At 51.8% G+C, this 13,545-nt stretch overlaps 1 protein-coding gene across 1 annotated transcript in view; it reads left to right on the top strand.

Moving 5' to 3' along the window:
* Positions 1-13,545, top strand: part of Wnk2 (WNK lysine deficient protein kinase 2) — a gene marked incomplete at its 5' end in the record, with an annotated part of 108,348 nt that overhangs the window by 42,218 nt on the left and 52,585 nt on the right. The window contains 4 exons of the mRNA XM_013349139.2: positions 922-1,142; positions 6,321-6,478; positions 9,577-9,665; positions 11,165-11,384. Of these exons, the coding sequence (XP_013204593.2) occupies positions 922-1,142; positions 6,321-6,478; positions 9,577-9,665; positions 11,165-11,384 (688 nt within the window). The remainder of the gene's footprint in view (positions 1-921; positions 1,143-6,320; positions 6,479-9,576; positions 9,666-11,164; positions 11,385-13,545) is intronic.

The raw sequence follows: 13,545 nt of genomic DNA, 5'->3' as shown, positions 1-13,545 counted from the left end.
TGGGCCATGGGAAGTCTGTTCCCCAAGTGAGAAGACACAAACCGATTTGTCTTCCTGGCATTTGGCTCCCTCTGGTTTCTCATGACAAATGAGATTGGTTCTCATGACCACATGACTGTTCCCACTCTCCCTTCCTGTGTGGGACACTGGAAGGCTGTTTACTTCCCAGTGACATGGTTCTTTTGTCTGCTCTGTCTGGGACCTTATTTCTGGCCAAGGTCTGTTTGCCTAGAGGCCAGCCTGGCACGTTCCATCGTCCTGGAAGCATAATGCCGACGTTAAGGGCCAAACACAGGGGTTGGGAGCTAGGTGGCCATGTCAGTTTGTCATTCTTACCTGATGTCTGTTCTATGGGGGTAGCGGATGTCCCCTCTGGGTGGCCATAGCTTGGGTTCCTCTGAATCGTTTTAACCCTGAGGCCCTAAGCAGGACCTTGATGTCCTCTGCCTCTGGACAGCGTCGCTCTCACGTGAAGATTCAGTGAGGAAAATCCTAGTTCCTACCCTCACCTGTCACTTCCTCCTGAGTGAAGCCAGGCTCATTACAGGTACCTTGTAGCCTGGTCTTCTTGACCTTTGACTGTAGGTATTCCTCTGTCACTCATACTTTAGTCTAGGACCCTGCCACGTTTGGTGGCCTCTTATCACATCCAGGAGATTAGGGCTGTGCTTGGCATGAGTTTGGTAGCAAGGTCTTCAGTGCAAAGGGCCAGTGGAGGGCGGTGATCCTGGCTTAACTGCCTGTTCCAGGCCTGGATCCCACTGAGACACCCTGGGTAGGGGAAGAGCTGTTGGCGTCTTCCCTTTCCCTTTGCAGTCTGTCCTTTGTAGCTGCCAAATGCGTGTGGCTGGGCTCTGCCAGACGGGGACTTCCCAGGGTAGCAGCAGGTGAGCTGCTCAGTGAGCTCTACCCTTCCCCCAGGTACCTGAAGCGGTTCAAGGTGATGAAGCCCAAGGTACTGAGAAGTTGGTGCCGGCAGATCCTGAAGGGCCTGCTGTTCCTGCATACAAGGACACCCCCCATCATTCACCGAGACCTCAAGTGTGACAACATCTTCATCACTGGACCCACCGGCTCTGTGAAGATTGGTGACTTAGGCCTGGCCACCCTTAAAAGAGCATCATTTGCCAAAAGTGTGATAGGTGAGCCTGTTTCTTCTCCCTAGGCCCAGAGGGGAACCACATGGCGTTTGAGGAGCCACTGTTACCTGGTTTCGCTCAGACCTGGTACAGACAGACTCTCTAAGCAGTCCCAGGATTCTGGTAACTCAGCCAGAGGACCTGCCTAGTGGGAAACACGCTTCCAGCTTGCCTGGAGATAACTAGCTCTATTTCCCACTGAGACCCCTTCTGTCAGACTCAAGGCCGGCATGGTCTCTGCACCATATTCCTGGCTGTGTTGGGTACCGCCAAGAATGGTGGGCCAGATGCCAACTTCAGAGCTGTGGTGGACGCAGCGGCTGCTCAGGAGAAGGAAGTAGTATTGCCACAGAGGAATTACACTGCTAGTGGCAGGTGGCTTTGGAGCTGTTCCCAGCAGTCAGGGAGAGGAGTACCCCAAGGCTGTGCGATGCAAAGAAATGACAACTTAGTATGTCTGAACAGAAAGATGGATCAGAGGCCCAGCATGGTGTCTACATGGTGTTAGAAGGTGGTGCTGGGAGTTTGGGTCCTTGGCTCCAGGCCTCTCCTCCTCTGAGAGATATCCCTGGCCAGCTTTTGGGGGATGGTGCTCTCAGTCCTGAGGATAATAGCCTATAGCTGTGTGCAAGGATAAGGGGGTCTGGATCATGTGTCCCCAATTTCGAAGTGACTAGCCTGGCACTAGTATCTACCAGATACTGGAGAGGGTTTTGTGGTCGCTAGAAAGAACATGTAGAGGGGTTACAATAACAATTGCTTTGGGACTCTTAACTGTCTTGAAATCAGGTGTCCTGATTACCATCAAGGCTGCTTGCCCACACAAACAGGATAAGGAGTGGTTGACCTCAGGGCCCCACGAATAGTTTGGGGAGCTAAGGTGGCCTTAGTTCTTGGAGAACTGGTTTATTTGCAGTAGTGTCTTTGGAATGTAATATTTAGGGTAGCTCTCTGGGCAATGGCCCTTTGGAACCTAGATCTCTGGTCTCCTTACCCTGAAAGAGTAGAATGGTAGGGAGAGCTGGGACTGACCTAAGTCTCGGTTTCCTGTCTGTGACAATAGGTGGGACTAGGCTGGGAAGATAGCTAGTCAGAGCCCTTGAAGCAAGCCATAAGGACGCAAGTTCAAATCCCCAGAAGCTATATTTAAAAAGCCAGGCATTGGGCTGGAGAGATGGCACAGCAGGTTAAGGGCACGTATTGCTCTTCTAGCGGACCCAAGTTCAGTTTCCAGCACCTGTACCAGGTGGCTCACAACCGTCTGTAACTACAGCTCCAGAGGCTTTGGCTTCTGTTAGCACCCTCGTACACTTGACACACACACACACACACACACACACACACACACACACACACGATTTAAAATAAATAGTATGTGTATTTTTAAGCCAGACATGGTTACACGTATGGCTATAACCCTAGCACTTCAGCGATGTGAGAAGATTGCTGGGACTTTCTGGCCGCCAGCCTTGCTCCAGGTTCAGTGAGAGATCCCATCTCAAGGGACTGGGTGGGCACTGATAGGGTAGGACACCAGACATCATCTTACTCTTACCATACACATATACCACACACACACACACACACACACACGCTTCCCTTCTCATCCTGGGGGCTCAGGGCTGTGGGGGTGTTAACCCTGGCTTTGAGCTCTGCTGAGTTCTAGCCAGGTTTTGTTTTGCCTTGGATGTGGCTCCTGATCGCAGGCTTCAGACTCTGACAGGTTACGGGAGGGCCCCTCAGGGTCACCCACCTCAGAAGTAAACATTCAGAGCAAGATTCGCTCCACTTAAGGAAGCTGAGTCCCCATGACCCTGTGAGCTCTTTGCCTTTTTGGAAACAAGGCTTCCTTCCCGTTCTTGGGTGATAAGAATGAGTTGAGATGAAGGCTGGGTATCTCTGGCAGGACTAGGAAAGTACCTCATGAGTACGCAACCGTGTGGGGCGTCCCTTGTCACCCTGGCTTTTGTTTATCGAAGTCCAGGAAGCTAGAGAGGTTAGGATCAGGAGGGTGCTCAGATGCTTCTGTGGGGCAGGGGGAAGCGAGGCTTACTTTCGGGGATTCCCATGGGCACTGACTGGGGAGTCCTGTTCCCCGCAAGTGCCAGCATCTGGGCAGGATGAGGCCAGGTGGGGGCTTCCCCAGGCTTGTTACCCAGGTATCCTCAGGTTCTGCACGGGAGCTTCTCCTTCGGCCTGTTAGGAGAAGATGAATGCTGGTTCTCAGGTCACTTTCTCCTCTTACATAATCTAGGTGCCAGCCCATGGGACGGTGCTGTCCAAATTTAGAATAGGCCGGACTCAGTGAACTCAATTCGGAAACCTCTTCACAGACATGGCTAGAGTTTGTCTTGGGTGTGTGTATGTGTGTGTATCACCCTGGAGCCGTTGGTGCTGTGGACCTGTTTCTGCTGCAGGCTTTGGCATTTCCCCTTGCAGGCCCTTGGTTTTTCCCCTGAGTGCTCAGGTTGGGGCCAGCGGCTGCCTGCTCCTCTGGGAGCACTGTGTGTGTCCCTAGTCCAGGTGCCATCCTCAGCTTAGGACTGTGATTACCTCAGGCTACTATTGTCTTTATTTTGTATTTTTTAAATGTATAGTTTTAAAAAGCCAGACCTGGTTACATATACATCTGTAAACCCAGCACTGCAGGCTACATGGGCTCACACCCTCACAGTGCCTTTCTTGCTGCTTTGGTGGGGCTGGAGATCCTCGTGGTCCCTTTGCATGGTCTGAGAATGAAGCAGATGCAGTAGTGTTATGTCCCAGGCAGAGCCCTGGTGCTGCAGAGGTGTTTGACCCACAGGGGCCTTCTTGGAGGTAGCAGGGAGCAGGAACTGACTGAGCCCTTGCTTTGCTGATCTCTGAAATAGTGGAGCCAGGTGAAGGCCTAGGTATTCTATCCTGGAGACCAGGGCTCAGGCCTCTGGGGAGCACACCCTGGTCCTGACCTCTGGGCAGTTTCCAAGCAGGTTTTGTAAATTTGCCCTTGAAGAGTGACATGGGAAAGAGGCCAGTGCGAACGGAGGATAGCCATTCTCAAAGGAGCCTCAGGCCAGTCCTGGATGGGCATGGCATGCCAGGTGGAGAGAAGGGAGGCCGGGCTGTTGGGTACCATGAGGATTTAACAGCAAGTACTTATGAGTTCCAGGCAACGTAGGGTCCACCTAGGAGATGGGAAGTGGATTCTGCCTGCCCATTGAGGAGATGGGCAAGGGCCAGTTGTTAATTTGCTCTTGTTATAGAAAAAAACCAAGAAGATAAAGGAAATCTAGGAAATAGAGCTTTTGAGTCCCATGAAGGGAATAATTTGTCTTTCATTACAGACTCAGGGTACAATTCTCATGGGTTATAGGGCTATTGTAGTGTTACACTTAAGTGGGTCCCTACCTACTCCCCTACTGCCAGGGTTCAGCATACGTTCTCCTGTTCCTTAGGGGGCAGGGATGCCATGAAGCCACAGCTGAAGTCACTTCTCTATTGGAAAGGAGAAGGTGGCCAGGGACTGTGCCCACAGGGGTGTTGCCTGACTCCGGCTTGAGGAGCTTGGAGAACAGTGGTATAGGAAAGTTCCCTAGCATCTGGCAAAACAGCTGGGCCTAGGGCGGGGGTAGGGACCAGGGGATTCCTGGCAGATGTGCAAGGCAGCCTTGGGCCAAGGGTGAGGTAGGTTCTCTGCAGCTGAACGTGAAATGAGTGGATGGGACAGACATCTGGACAGTTGCAGGTGTGTATGTGCATGAACACATGTACTAATTATTTCTAAAATTCAGATATAATTAGTGAGACGAAAAGGAACAATGAGTCAAATACACCAATGTTCAGGAATTATTGGGGCCTCCTGTCCTGGATTAGGACTAGTTCCAGCTCGACCCAATTCCCAGAGCCAGGTTGTCTGGGGTCCTTGGTTCTTGCTGGTCCCTACAGAGTTCAAGCCCAGGGATAGCTGCCATGTGGCCAGCTAATAAGCAGAGTCTCTGCTAGAAGAGTTGGGGTCCCTGCATGTACTAAGAAATGGCTGGCCCAGCTCCAAGTCCTAGGAGCATGGCTTTTGTCACAGTCCTCTCTAGGGCCCAGGACACACCCCTGCAGTCTCTTTGTTGGCCCCTCTAGCAGGAAAGAGCTTTGTGGTTTCTCCCTTGTTATCACAGGACAGCTTGTCCCACACAGTCTCTGGCAGAGGCATCACAGGGTGGCATTATGGGAGGTAGAGGTGGCCCTGGGGAGGGAGCCCTTCCTTCCTGCAACTTGGGGTTTCCGGCCAAGTCAGTTGCCCTGTTCACTGTGTTCCAGGCGCCATCACGGTGAACCCTCTTCAGTGGTCACTGTGTTTTAGGCTCACTAACCCCTCAGGATGTGCTGGGATCCCAAAGACATATGAAGGGGTGAGGAGGGCCTGGGCTCTGATCCATTTGTAGGCTACCCCTGTCTGGGACTTCTCTGTCGTGCATTTTGTGGCCTAAGAAGTTCATTCACTACCCTGTGACAAGGAATGGAACGAAACTTAAAAATATTAAAAATTAGCAGTGCCAAAGACTTTCAAGAGACAAGAGGATCAAAGTTCTCAGCACTAGGTCTCGTCTTGGTCTCTTGTCATTTCTGATGGATTTTTTTCTACATTTCTTTGTTCTTTTACATAAACCCAAACATGTAGTTTTTAGTTAGACTCACAATGCATATTAAACTGAAATAATGGGCAAGAGTGCCAAAGTGATAGTTGCACGCCACACTTGTTGTTACTTAGACCCAGAAGACCCAGTCATTCCTTTCTCTGGGGATCCTCAGGGCCTTCCTGGGTGTTTGCAGTTAGAGGCAGCTTTGGGGTAACTAAAGGTTTTTGCCATCTCTGGGGAGTCTTAAGAAATGGCTGATGCTGACCTGTTTACAGAGGTACAACCTCCACACACAAGCCAGGGTCTACTCAGAGAGTAGGTGTGCCCCCCAGAAGCTATGTTCTCTAACCCTGTGGCTTGCCATGGCACTGAAAGCTGGTGGCTGACCCTAGCCATACGGTGAGGTTTTTGGACACTTCAGTTTGTCAAGAACATCTGCTTGAATCCTTGAGGGCTGTCAACCTTTCTGTTGTCCAGAATGTGCCACAGGACAGATGAGGAGGAGGCTGGGAGCATCTGTGTGGCCAAGGGGTCTGATCAGTAATCGCTGTGTCTGCTGCTCCTGGTGCAGGTACCCCTGAGTTCATGGCGCCTGAAATGTACGAGGAGCACTACGACGAGTCGGTCGATGTCTACGCCTTCGGGATGTGCATGCTGGAGATGGCCACCTCAGAGTACCCCTATTCGGAGTGCCAGAACGCCGCCCAGATCTATCGCAAGGTCACCTGTGTGAGTCCACTCAGCCACCTTGTTAGTAAGGACACAGCCTTGGTTAGTCCTTTGCGCAGTTGTGTAAGAGAAAGGGTGAGCATGGGCACCCTAGAATGAGGACCCCAGGCTTGCCTGGGTGAGAAGTCCAGAGAAAGGATGGTACAGTGGGGGGTGTTTAGCCCTGGAGGCTGTTACCTGTGTGGAACCAGGAGACACAGGAAGAAGAAAACTGAGACTTGAGAGACTGTATGTAGCTGCTGAGGCCTCCGTTCAGGAAGTGAGCCCCATCTTCTTTATCTTAGATTCCCAGTTTGTTTTCCTTTTTGCCAAGCCATCGTCTTAGCCAAGCACGTCTCTGGGCAGCTGTCAGCACCGGGCAGCCTGGAACCTCAATCCCTGTTTTGCTGTCACTGTGATTTCTGAGTTGATTTGAAGGCTTCAGCTGTGCAAACAGATTGAGCTGTCCTTTCTCTCTCTGGTGACCCTTAGGCTGGTGGAACAAACACAGCCTCTGAGGTGGAGCAGCTGGGTCAGGGCTCTGCTGTGCTGGCTCTTGTGGTGTGTCATCTCTGTGCTCTTGGAGAGGCCAGCAGGCCCTCAGGGTATTCTCTGACCTTGCTTGTTGTGATCCCCCGTCCTTCCTGCATCATCCTCAGGCAACCCAGTGGGACCTTGTGCTCTGTCTCTACTCCAGGTGCCTGGGTGGCAGAGGTTACCTCTGCAGGTGTGTGTGGAGCCATGCATGGCCTAGGCACCCTTGTAGCTCCATCCTGGGCCCAGCCACCTTAAGGAGCCCTTTTGCAGATGGTAGGCAGCTCTTGCCTTTTGCTCTTAGATCCAGCGTATGTCACTTAGCTGCCTTGAGCCTCCCCTGTGTGCACTATAGATAGGTGGTGACAGGCGAGAGTTCTTGGCTAGAGCCCCGGCCCAGAAGTCCACACAGGTATAAAGTTACTCCAGGGAGGCAGGAGCTATCTGCTAAGCAGGGTGTTGAAGACCTGAGAGATCTTGGTGGTATTTATGTGGCATATGGGAAAGGAACCTTGGGCTTCAGGCTTGTCCTGTACACAGTAGGTAGCAGTTTGTCCTCTGGCCTGGGGACAGGAAGGGGCATCTTAGGCAGAAAACTGCACATTCTGGATAGCAGACAACACAAGGCTGGTCCTTCTGGCTTCTTTACTCTTGTCTGCCCCAAATGGGACTTCAGCAGCCAGGTTCAGAGGAGTATTTCTCCCCTTCGTTCTCCCTCCCTCCTTCCCTTCTTTCCCTCTTCCCTTCCTTCTTTCTGTTTTATATTCTCCAGATAAAACAAAAAGGACAGGGATTTTAAAGGCTGAATCTTGATGAAGGATGAAGCATGGGAGGGTTGAAGCTTTTAGTGTATTTTATTTTTTGTAATTAGTTGCTTCCTTCCCCCTGCACCTGAGCAGATTGTAAAGTAACCCTGCCAGCTCCTGCTTCTGATAGGGGAGATAGATATCTGTGCTCTCTGAGTGGCCACAGGTTCCCTCTCCCTCGCAAATCTCTTCCTGGCCTGTGGCCAGAAGCAGTGGCCAGAAGCAGTGTTCTTGACTCCCTGGGGAGGGGCTGGTATAGAGAAGAAGCCCAGGTGTGGGTTGAAAGGCCTGACTCTGTGGGAAGTGTGGAATTCACTGTAGCTGAGGCTCTTCACCAGGGGGAGGGGCAGCTTGTATGGTAGGGCCTGGGGGCTCTGTCCAGAGGCTCTGCAGCCAAGCCGAGGGACAGCTTTGTGGATGCCCACTGCTGGGTCTGAAGCATCAGCATTGGCATCTACAGGCTGTGCTGCGTGTTTTTGCCAGATGTTGAGCCTAGTGACAGCATGGATGGGGGGCCTTGGCCTAAGTTTGAGCTGGGGATGCTCTACACCCCCAAGATATCCTCTGTTCAGACCTGAGTAGGAGGAACAATGGCTACTGGCCTTGTGCTGAAGGGAAGAGCTTAGAGAGTCACAAGGCTTTTCCCTATTCTGCTTTCAAGCCTAGGGCTTGAGTGTGTTGCATCTACAGGCCTGGAGTTTTTCCCCCACTCCTCTGTGTGTGTTCACCTATGCAGGCGTGTGTGGGGCCAGAAGTTACCAATGTGTCTTCCTCAATTTGCTCTCCACATTATGTTTGAGACAGGGTCTCTTACTGAACCTAGATCTGAGGACTGGTTGGCCCATGAGTTTCCGGGATATGCCTATCTCTGCCTCTCCCAGTGCTGGAGTTATAGGCATGTGCCAACATGCCTGACTTTTCCTTGAGTGCTGGGCATCAGAACTCAGGTCCATGTGCTTCCCCAGCAATCATTTACTGCCTAAGCCATCATCTGTCTTTAAGCATGTCTCATTTTCCATCACTGCCTCCTATCCTGTCCTTATGGGGACTTGCTTTTATATGCAGTGTGTGCTGGCCTGCACCTCAGTAGTGTTACCAATTCTGAAGGGATGGGAACAGAACTGTGTGTCTGTCTGTCTCTCTGCTCCATGCCCAATAGCTCCTATTGCCCTGCCTTCTCTTCTGTGAGGTTTTCATCTCTAGTTGGTCCTTTGTATCTATAATTTCTGCTGTCACCAGACGTTTGGTTTTTTTTCATCTACTGCACAGCTGCTATGAATTTTACCCCTGCCCCTTGTCTCCAGCTTGCAGCACGCTCTCATTTCTGTTGACTTGTTTTTCTGCTGTGTGAGGAGTTAGTGTTTTCTTACATCCTAGCATCTCCATTAGTTTCTGTTTGATCGTGACACTCTATACCATTACAGCATCCCTGCTCTGTGTAAGCTGTAGGAATGGCTCAGCCTGAAGGTCCTTAATGTTTCTTTGCCAAGATCTGTGGTGCTGACTAGGTACTCATCTTGGTTTTAAGCAAAAGCTTGAGGAGACTGTGGACACACGGGCTCTTTATCACTCTTTCCTTTCCAGAACTCTGCTCATAGCCTCCTCAGTTTCCCTGAACATAGCTCCACCCTCAACCCAATGAGGCCCCAGGCTCTACTGGGTCTCAGGACTCAGGCTGAGAAGTGCCCTGGGTAGCAAGCTGAGCCAGGGAAGGCACTGGGTTGTGTTGATGGTTCCTCCAGCTCTGGGTCGTGCCAGATAACTCTGCTCTGTTCTCAGGGCATCAAGCCAGCCAGCTTCGAGAAGGTGCATGATCCTGAGATCAAGGAGATCATTGGCGAGTGCATCTGCAAGAACAAGGAGGAAAGGTGAGCACCATAGGCTTGAGTGAGCTCGGCACCGTGGGCTCGGGTGAGCTCCGGCACCTGCGCTCGGGTGAGCTCTGGCACCCTGGGCTATGGAGAGCTTGGTACCCTGGGCTCGGGTGAGCTCCGGCACCTGCGCTCGGGTGAGCTCTGGCACCCTGGGCTATGGAGAGCTTGGTACCCTGGGCTCGGGTGAGCTCGGCACCGTGGGCTCGGGTGAGCTCCGGCACCCTGGGCTCGGGTGAGCTCCAGCACCGTGGTCTCCGGGGTTCTCCAGCTGTCGTTTTGGGCCGCATTCTCTGTGCAAACTTCCCAGGTCAGGCAGGCTGGCTCAAGCTATGTGACACCGAGCTTGAGAGTAGCTGTGAGCCGCGTAACACTCACATCCTTTCCTGACTCCTAACCCAGCCTCAAGTGCTGGGACACCCAGACCTTTGCTGTCCTTTGCTTTCTCTCTAGTTGTCCCTACGTCCCCTTAAGGAACATCTCCATCCCAGGTTCCTCGTGAGCCTCAGCCCCATCAGCCCTTCTGAACAGCAGGCTGTACATGGGAGTGTACTTGTTACAGCCGTCTCTCAGGCTGCAGATTTCACCTCTGGACCCTCCAGTTGTTCTACAAACCCAATTCCTCTTCAGAACAGGATTGGCCTTCCCAGCTGGACAGCCAGGAAGCTAGGGTTGCCTTTTAGCCTTCTTAGCCCTCAAAACAATCTGGGATGTACTCACCCATCCATGTGACATCCTCAGGGGTTGGTAGGGATAGGTAGCTGGTGTTCGTTACCATCAACACGATGCCCAGAGGAAGCCAGATTTATGATAGAGGATGTTGTATGATTAACTGCATTTGTACTGGAGAAAAGTCCAGACACAGTAGTTAGGGACGTGTGTTTGGGAGGCATGACTTTCTGGACCTGGAAGTGATCATGTAGCAGATGACCTGGCCCCCTGGGTAAAGCCTCCTCCCATGGCTGTGTTCTGGCTCCAAACCCCTAGGTCTAGCAAGTCCTTACTTATCTTTGTCTGCCTCTCTTCTTCCACACCCCTTCCTCCCTACTGACCTCACTGCTGCAGTGAGGTACAGGGACCCTGGGTTCTTTGTGTGTGGAGGATTCTACTTCCTCTCATTTACCCTGAGCCAGGAGTCTCTGATGAGGATCAAACGCTCACCTGTACCTCAGCAGGATCCATTTCTAGCCTAGCAGGTGGCCTGGCACACAGTGTGATTTCTTTTTATAAGGGGGGGGGGCTATCTTAAAACATGATTGCAACAAGAAACAAAAGCATATCAGATTCTAATTTCTCTGCATCTCCTGGGGACTAAGGAATGCTCATGTGCACACCTGTGTCCTACCCCAGGGGGCAGAGGCTGCCTACCAGGAATGAAGTGGAACTTTCTAGCATAACCTGCTCAGCGTGCTGGGTGCTGACCTGATATTGTACCTGTGGATGGGTGTGGAAGTCCCTTGTCCCTGAGCCCTGCCTGGGAGTCACTTTCTCTCCAGGTATGAGATCAAGGACCTGCTGAGCCATGCCTTCTTCGCGGAGGACACTGGTGTCCGGGTGGAACTTGCAGAGGAGGACCATGGCAGGAAGTCTACCATCGCCCTGCGGCTTTGGGTGGAAGACCCCAAGAAGCTAAAGGGCAAGCCCAAAGACAATGGAGCCATAGAGTTTACCTTTGACTTGGAGAAGGAGACCCCTGATGAGGTGGCCCAGGAAATGGTAATGTGCATACAAAGGGGCTCAGGATAACTGTGGGCAAGTTTGGGATAAAACAAAATAAAAAAAAAAAATCACAAATCAATTGCTTTTCCAGAAGGGCATGTGCCCCCAGGGGAATGGCCAGCATGTGTGGGAGGGTTGGGGGCAGTCCCGAGAAAGGGCTTGGGGTCCCTGTGGCTTCGGTCAGGTATGTATATGTACAGTGGGAGGGCTAAGGCTCTCCACTGCACAGGCCCTGGGAGACAAGATGAGCATCTGGGACACAGTCCAGGAAAGGCGTCTGATGCAAGGGGGAGAGTGACAGGCCCTGATTGCCTTGACCAAACTCTCTGCCAGTTTGCTCCAGGACTGCGGCTTTGAACATGGGTTTGCCCTTCCTGTTTTGGAGATATTCTTGTTTTGTTTTGGGTTTTGGTACTTTAACACCTCAAGGGGTGATGGGAGAGCATAGGTGTGTCCCACTGCCTGTCTGTGGGTGAGGAGGGGAGACCCCTTTTCTGCTTGGAATGTCAGACTGGGCCTCAGGAAGGGACTTTGAGCCTGGTGGGGTGCCAGGGAAGGAGAAGGAACAGAAGAGCCCTTACAGGGCAAGGCGTGGCTCGGGCCCAGGCTCTGCAGCAGTGCTGCGGTACCCTAACATCTAGAGAGGCGAGTGGCCAGGGCATAAGAATCTAGGGCCTGGATGCCGGACTAGATTATTCTACTCAGTTCTCTGGGCCAGCAGCATCCAGAATGGTCGACATGACACACAAGTACCTGCTAGGATTTAGGTAGTTTAAAATTTAATTGCAGTTTAAACTTTGGTCTCATTGGCCACATTTCAAGTGTTTAATACCGTACAAGATGGGTGACTCTTCAACACCGTGGGACGTTTTCATTATCAACTTGTGCCACTGACATGCTGCTCTGTGTCTGAGGGAAGTCGGGGGGGGCGGGGGAGAGAAGGACAGGGAGAGGTGTGTGTGTGTGTGTCCTGACCAGGTTGAGGAATGTGTTTGCAAGGCACAGAGGTGAATGCCTGGTCGCCTGGTTTCAGGCTACAACAGGCTGAGGACACCATGCTTGGCCAGGAGATCAACATCTGTGCTGTTGGTTACAAAGGATGAATCAACTTAGATAAGAGTAGAAGGATGCAGACTGAGGATCTGTGTGGAGACGGTGTAAGCAGCAGAAGCACTCCACAGGGGACGGGAGTCCAGAAAGGCCTGCAGGTGCAGTAAAGGGGGGAGGCAAATAGAAGTCAGGATGCCAATATCCAGAGGGAAGACAGCAGGCGTGAAACAGAGCCTCACATGGCTGTCACAGAGGTGATGTTCTTTAAATTTATTTTAAAATAAGATTTTTTTTCTTTTTTTGGTGGTACTGGGGGCTGAACCTAGAGCCACTCTGTCTCTAAAGTATATTTCAGCCCCCCTTTTACTTTTATACCCCCCCCACTCCCCGCTGAGGTTTGAACCCAGGGCCTAGGAATCCAGTTAGGCAAGTGTTCTACTACAGCTCCAGGCTGCCTTTTGACATTTTATTTTGAAACCCTTCTCACTAGATTGCCTAGGCTGACCTTGAACTCATTCTATCCCAGACAGACCTTGAACTTTTGATCCACCTGTCTCAAGTCCCCAAGCAACTGGGATTATAGTCTTGCACCACTATGCCCAGCTCCTAAATGAGCTTTCTACTGAACAGAGCACATCTATTGAAAACTTAAAGTCTCAAGTCACAGAATGATGGGTTCCTTGTTTCTCCTGTCAGGAGACGTGGGCGCGTGTGAGGTCGATTTCCTTGGAGTGTGTGAGTGCTCAGACAGACGAGAGGGGCTCCATGGGTCTTGTGTCCACTCTGCCTTAAGACTACATTTCTACAGCATGTGGCCCAGGGTACATGGTGGGTTTAGTTTTTGTACAGAGGTCAGTGCAGGAAGGAGAAATGGCCTGGCAGCAGGGCCTCGGCATCCGTGACTCCAGGGGTGGAAAGGAGACACTCAGGATGAGCTTAGGTCCTAGTGCCACAGCCGCAGGCTGGAGTGCTCCTGGTGAACCCTCTTGATGTGGCCTTCTGAAGTACAACTGAGTGCAGGGTCTCATTTCCAGCTTCTGGAGGGAAAACAGACCTCCAGGGCTGCCAGTGTGCTAGACAGGGCTGTATCTCCCTGTGCAGCAGCTAT

This window comes from Microtus ochrogaster, chromosome 16 (genome assembly GCF_000317375.1).
Source record: "Microtus ochrogaster isolate Prairie Vole_2 chromosome 16, MicOch1.0, whole genome shotgun sequence".
Taxonomy (NCBI): Eukaryota; Metazoa; Chordata; class Mammalia; order Rodentia; family Cricetidae; genus Microtus; species Microtus ochrogaster.
Note: the sequence above shows the minus strand (reverse complement) of the source record. Positions and strands in the feature narration are given on the sequence as shown.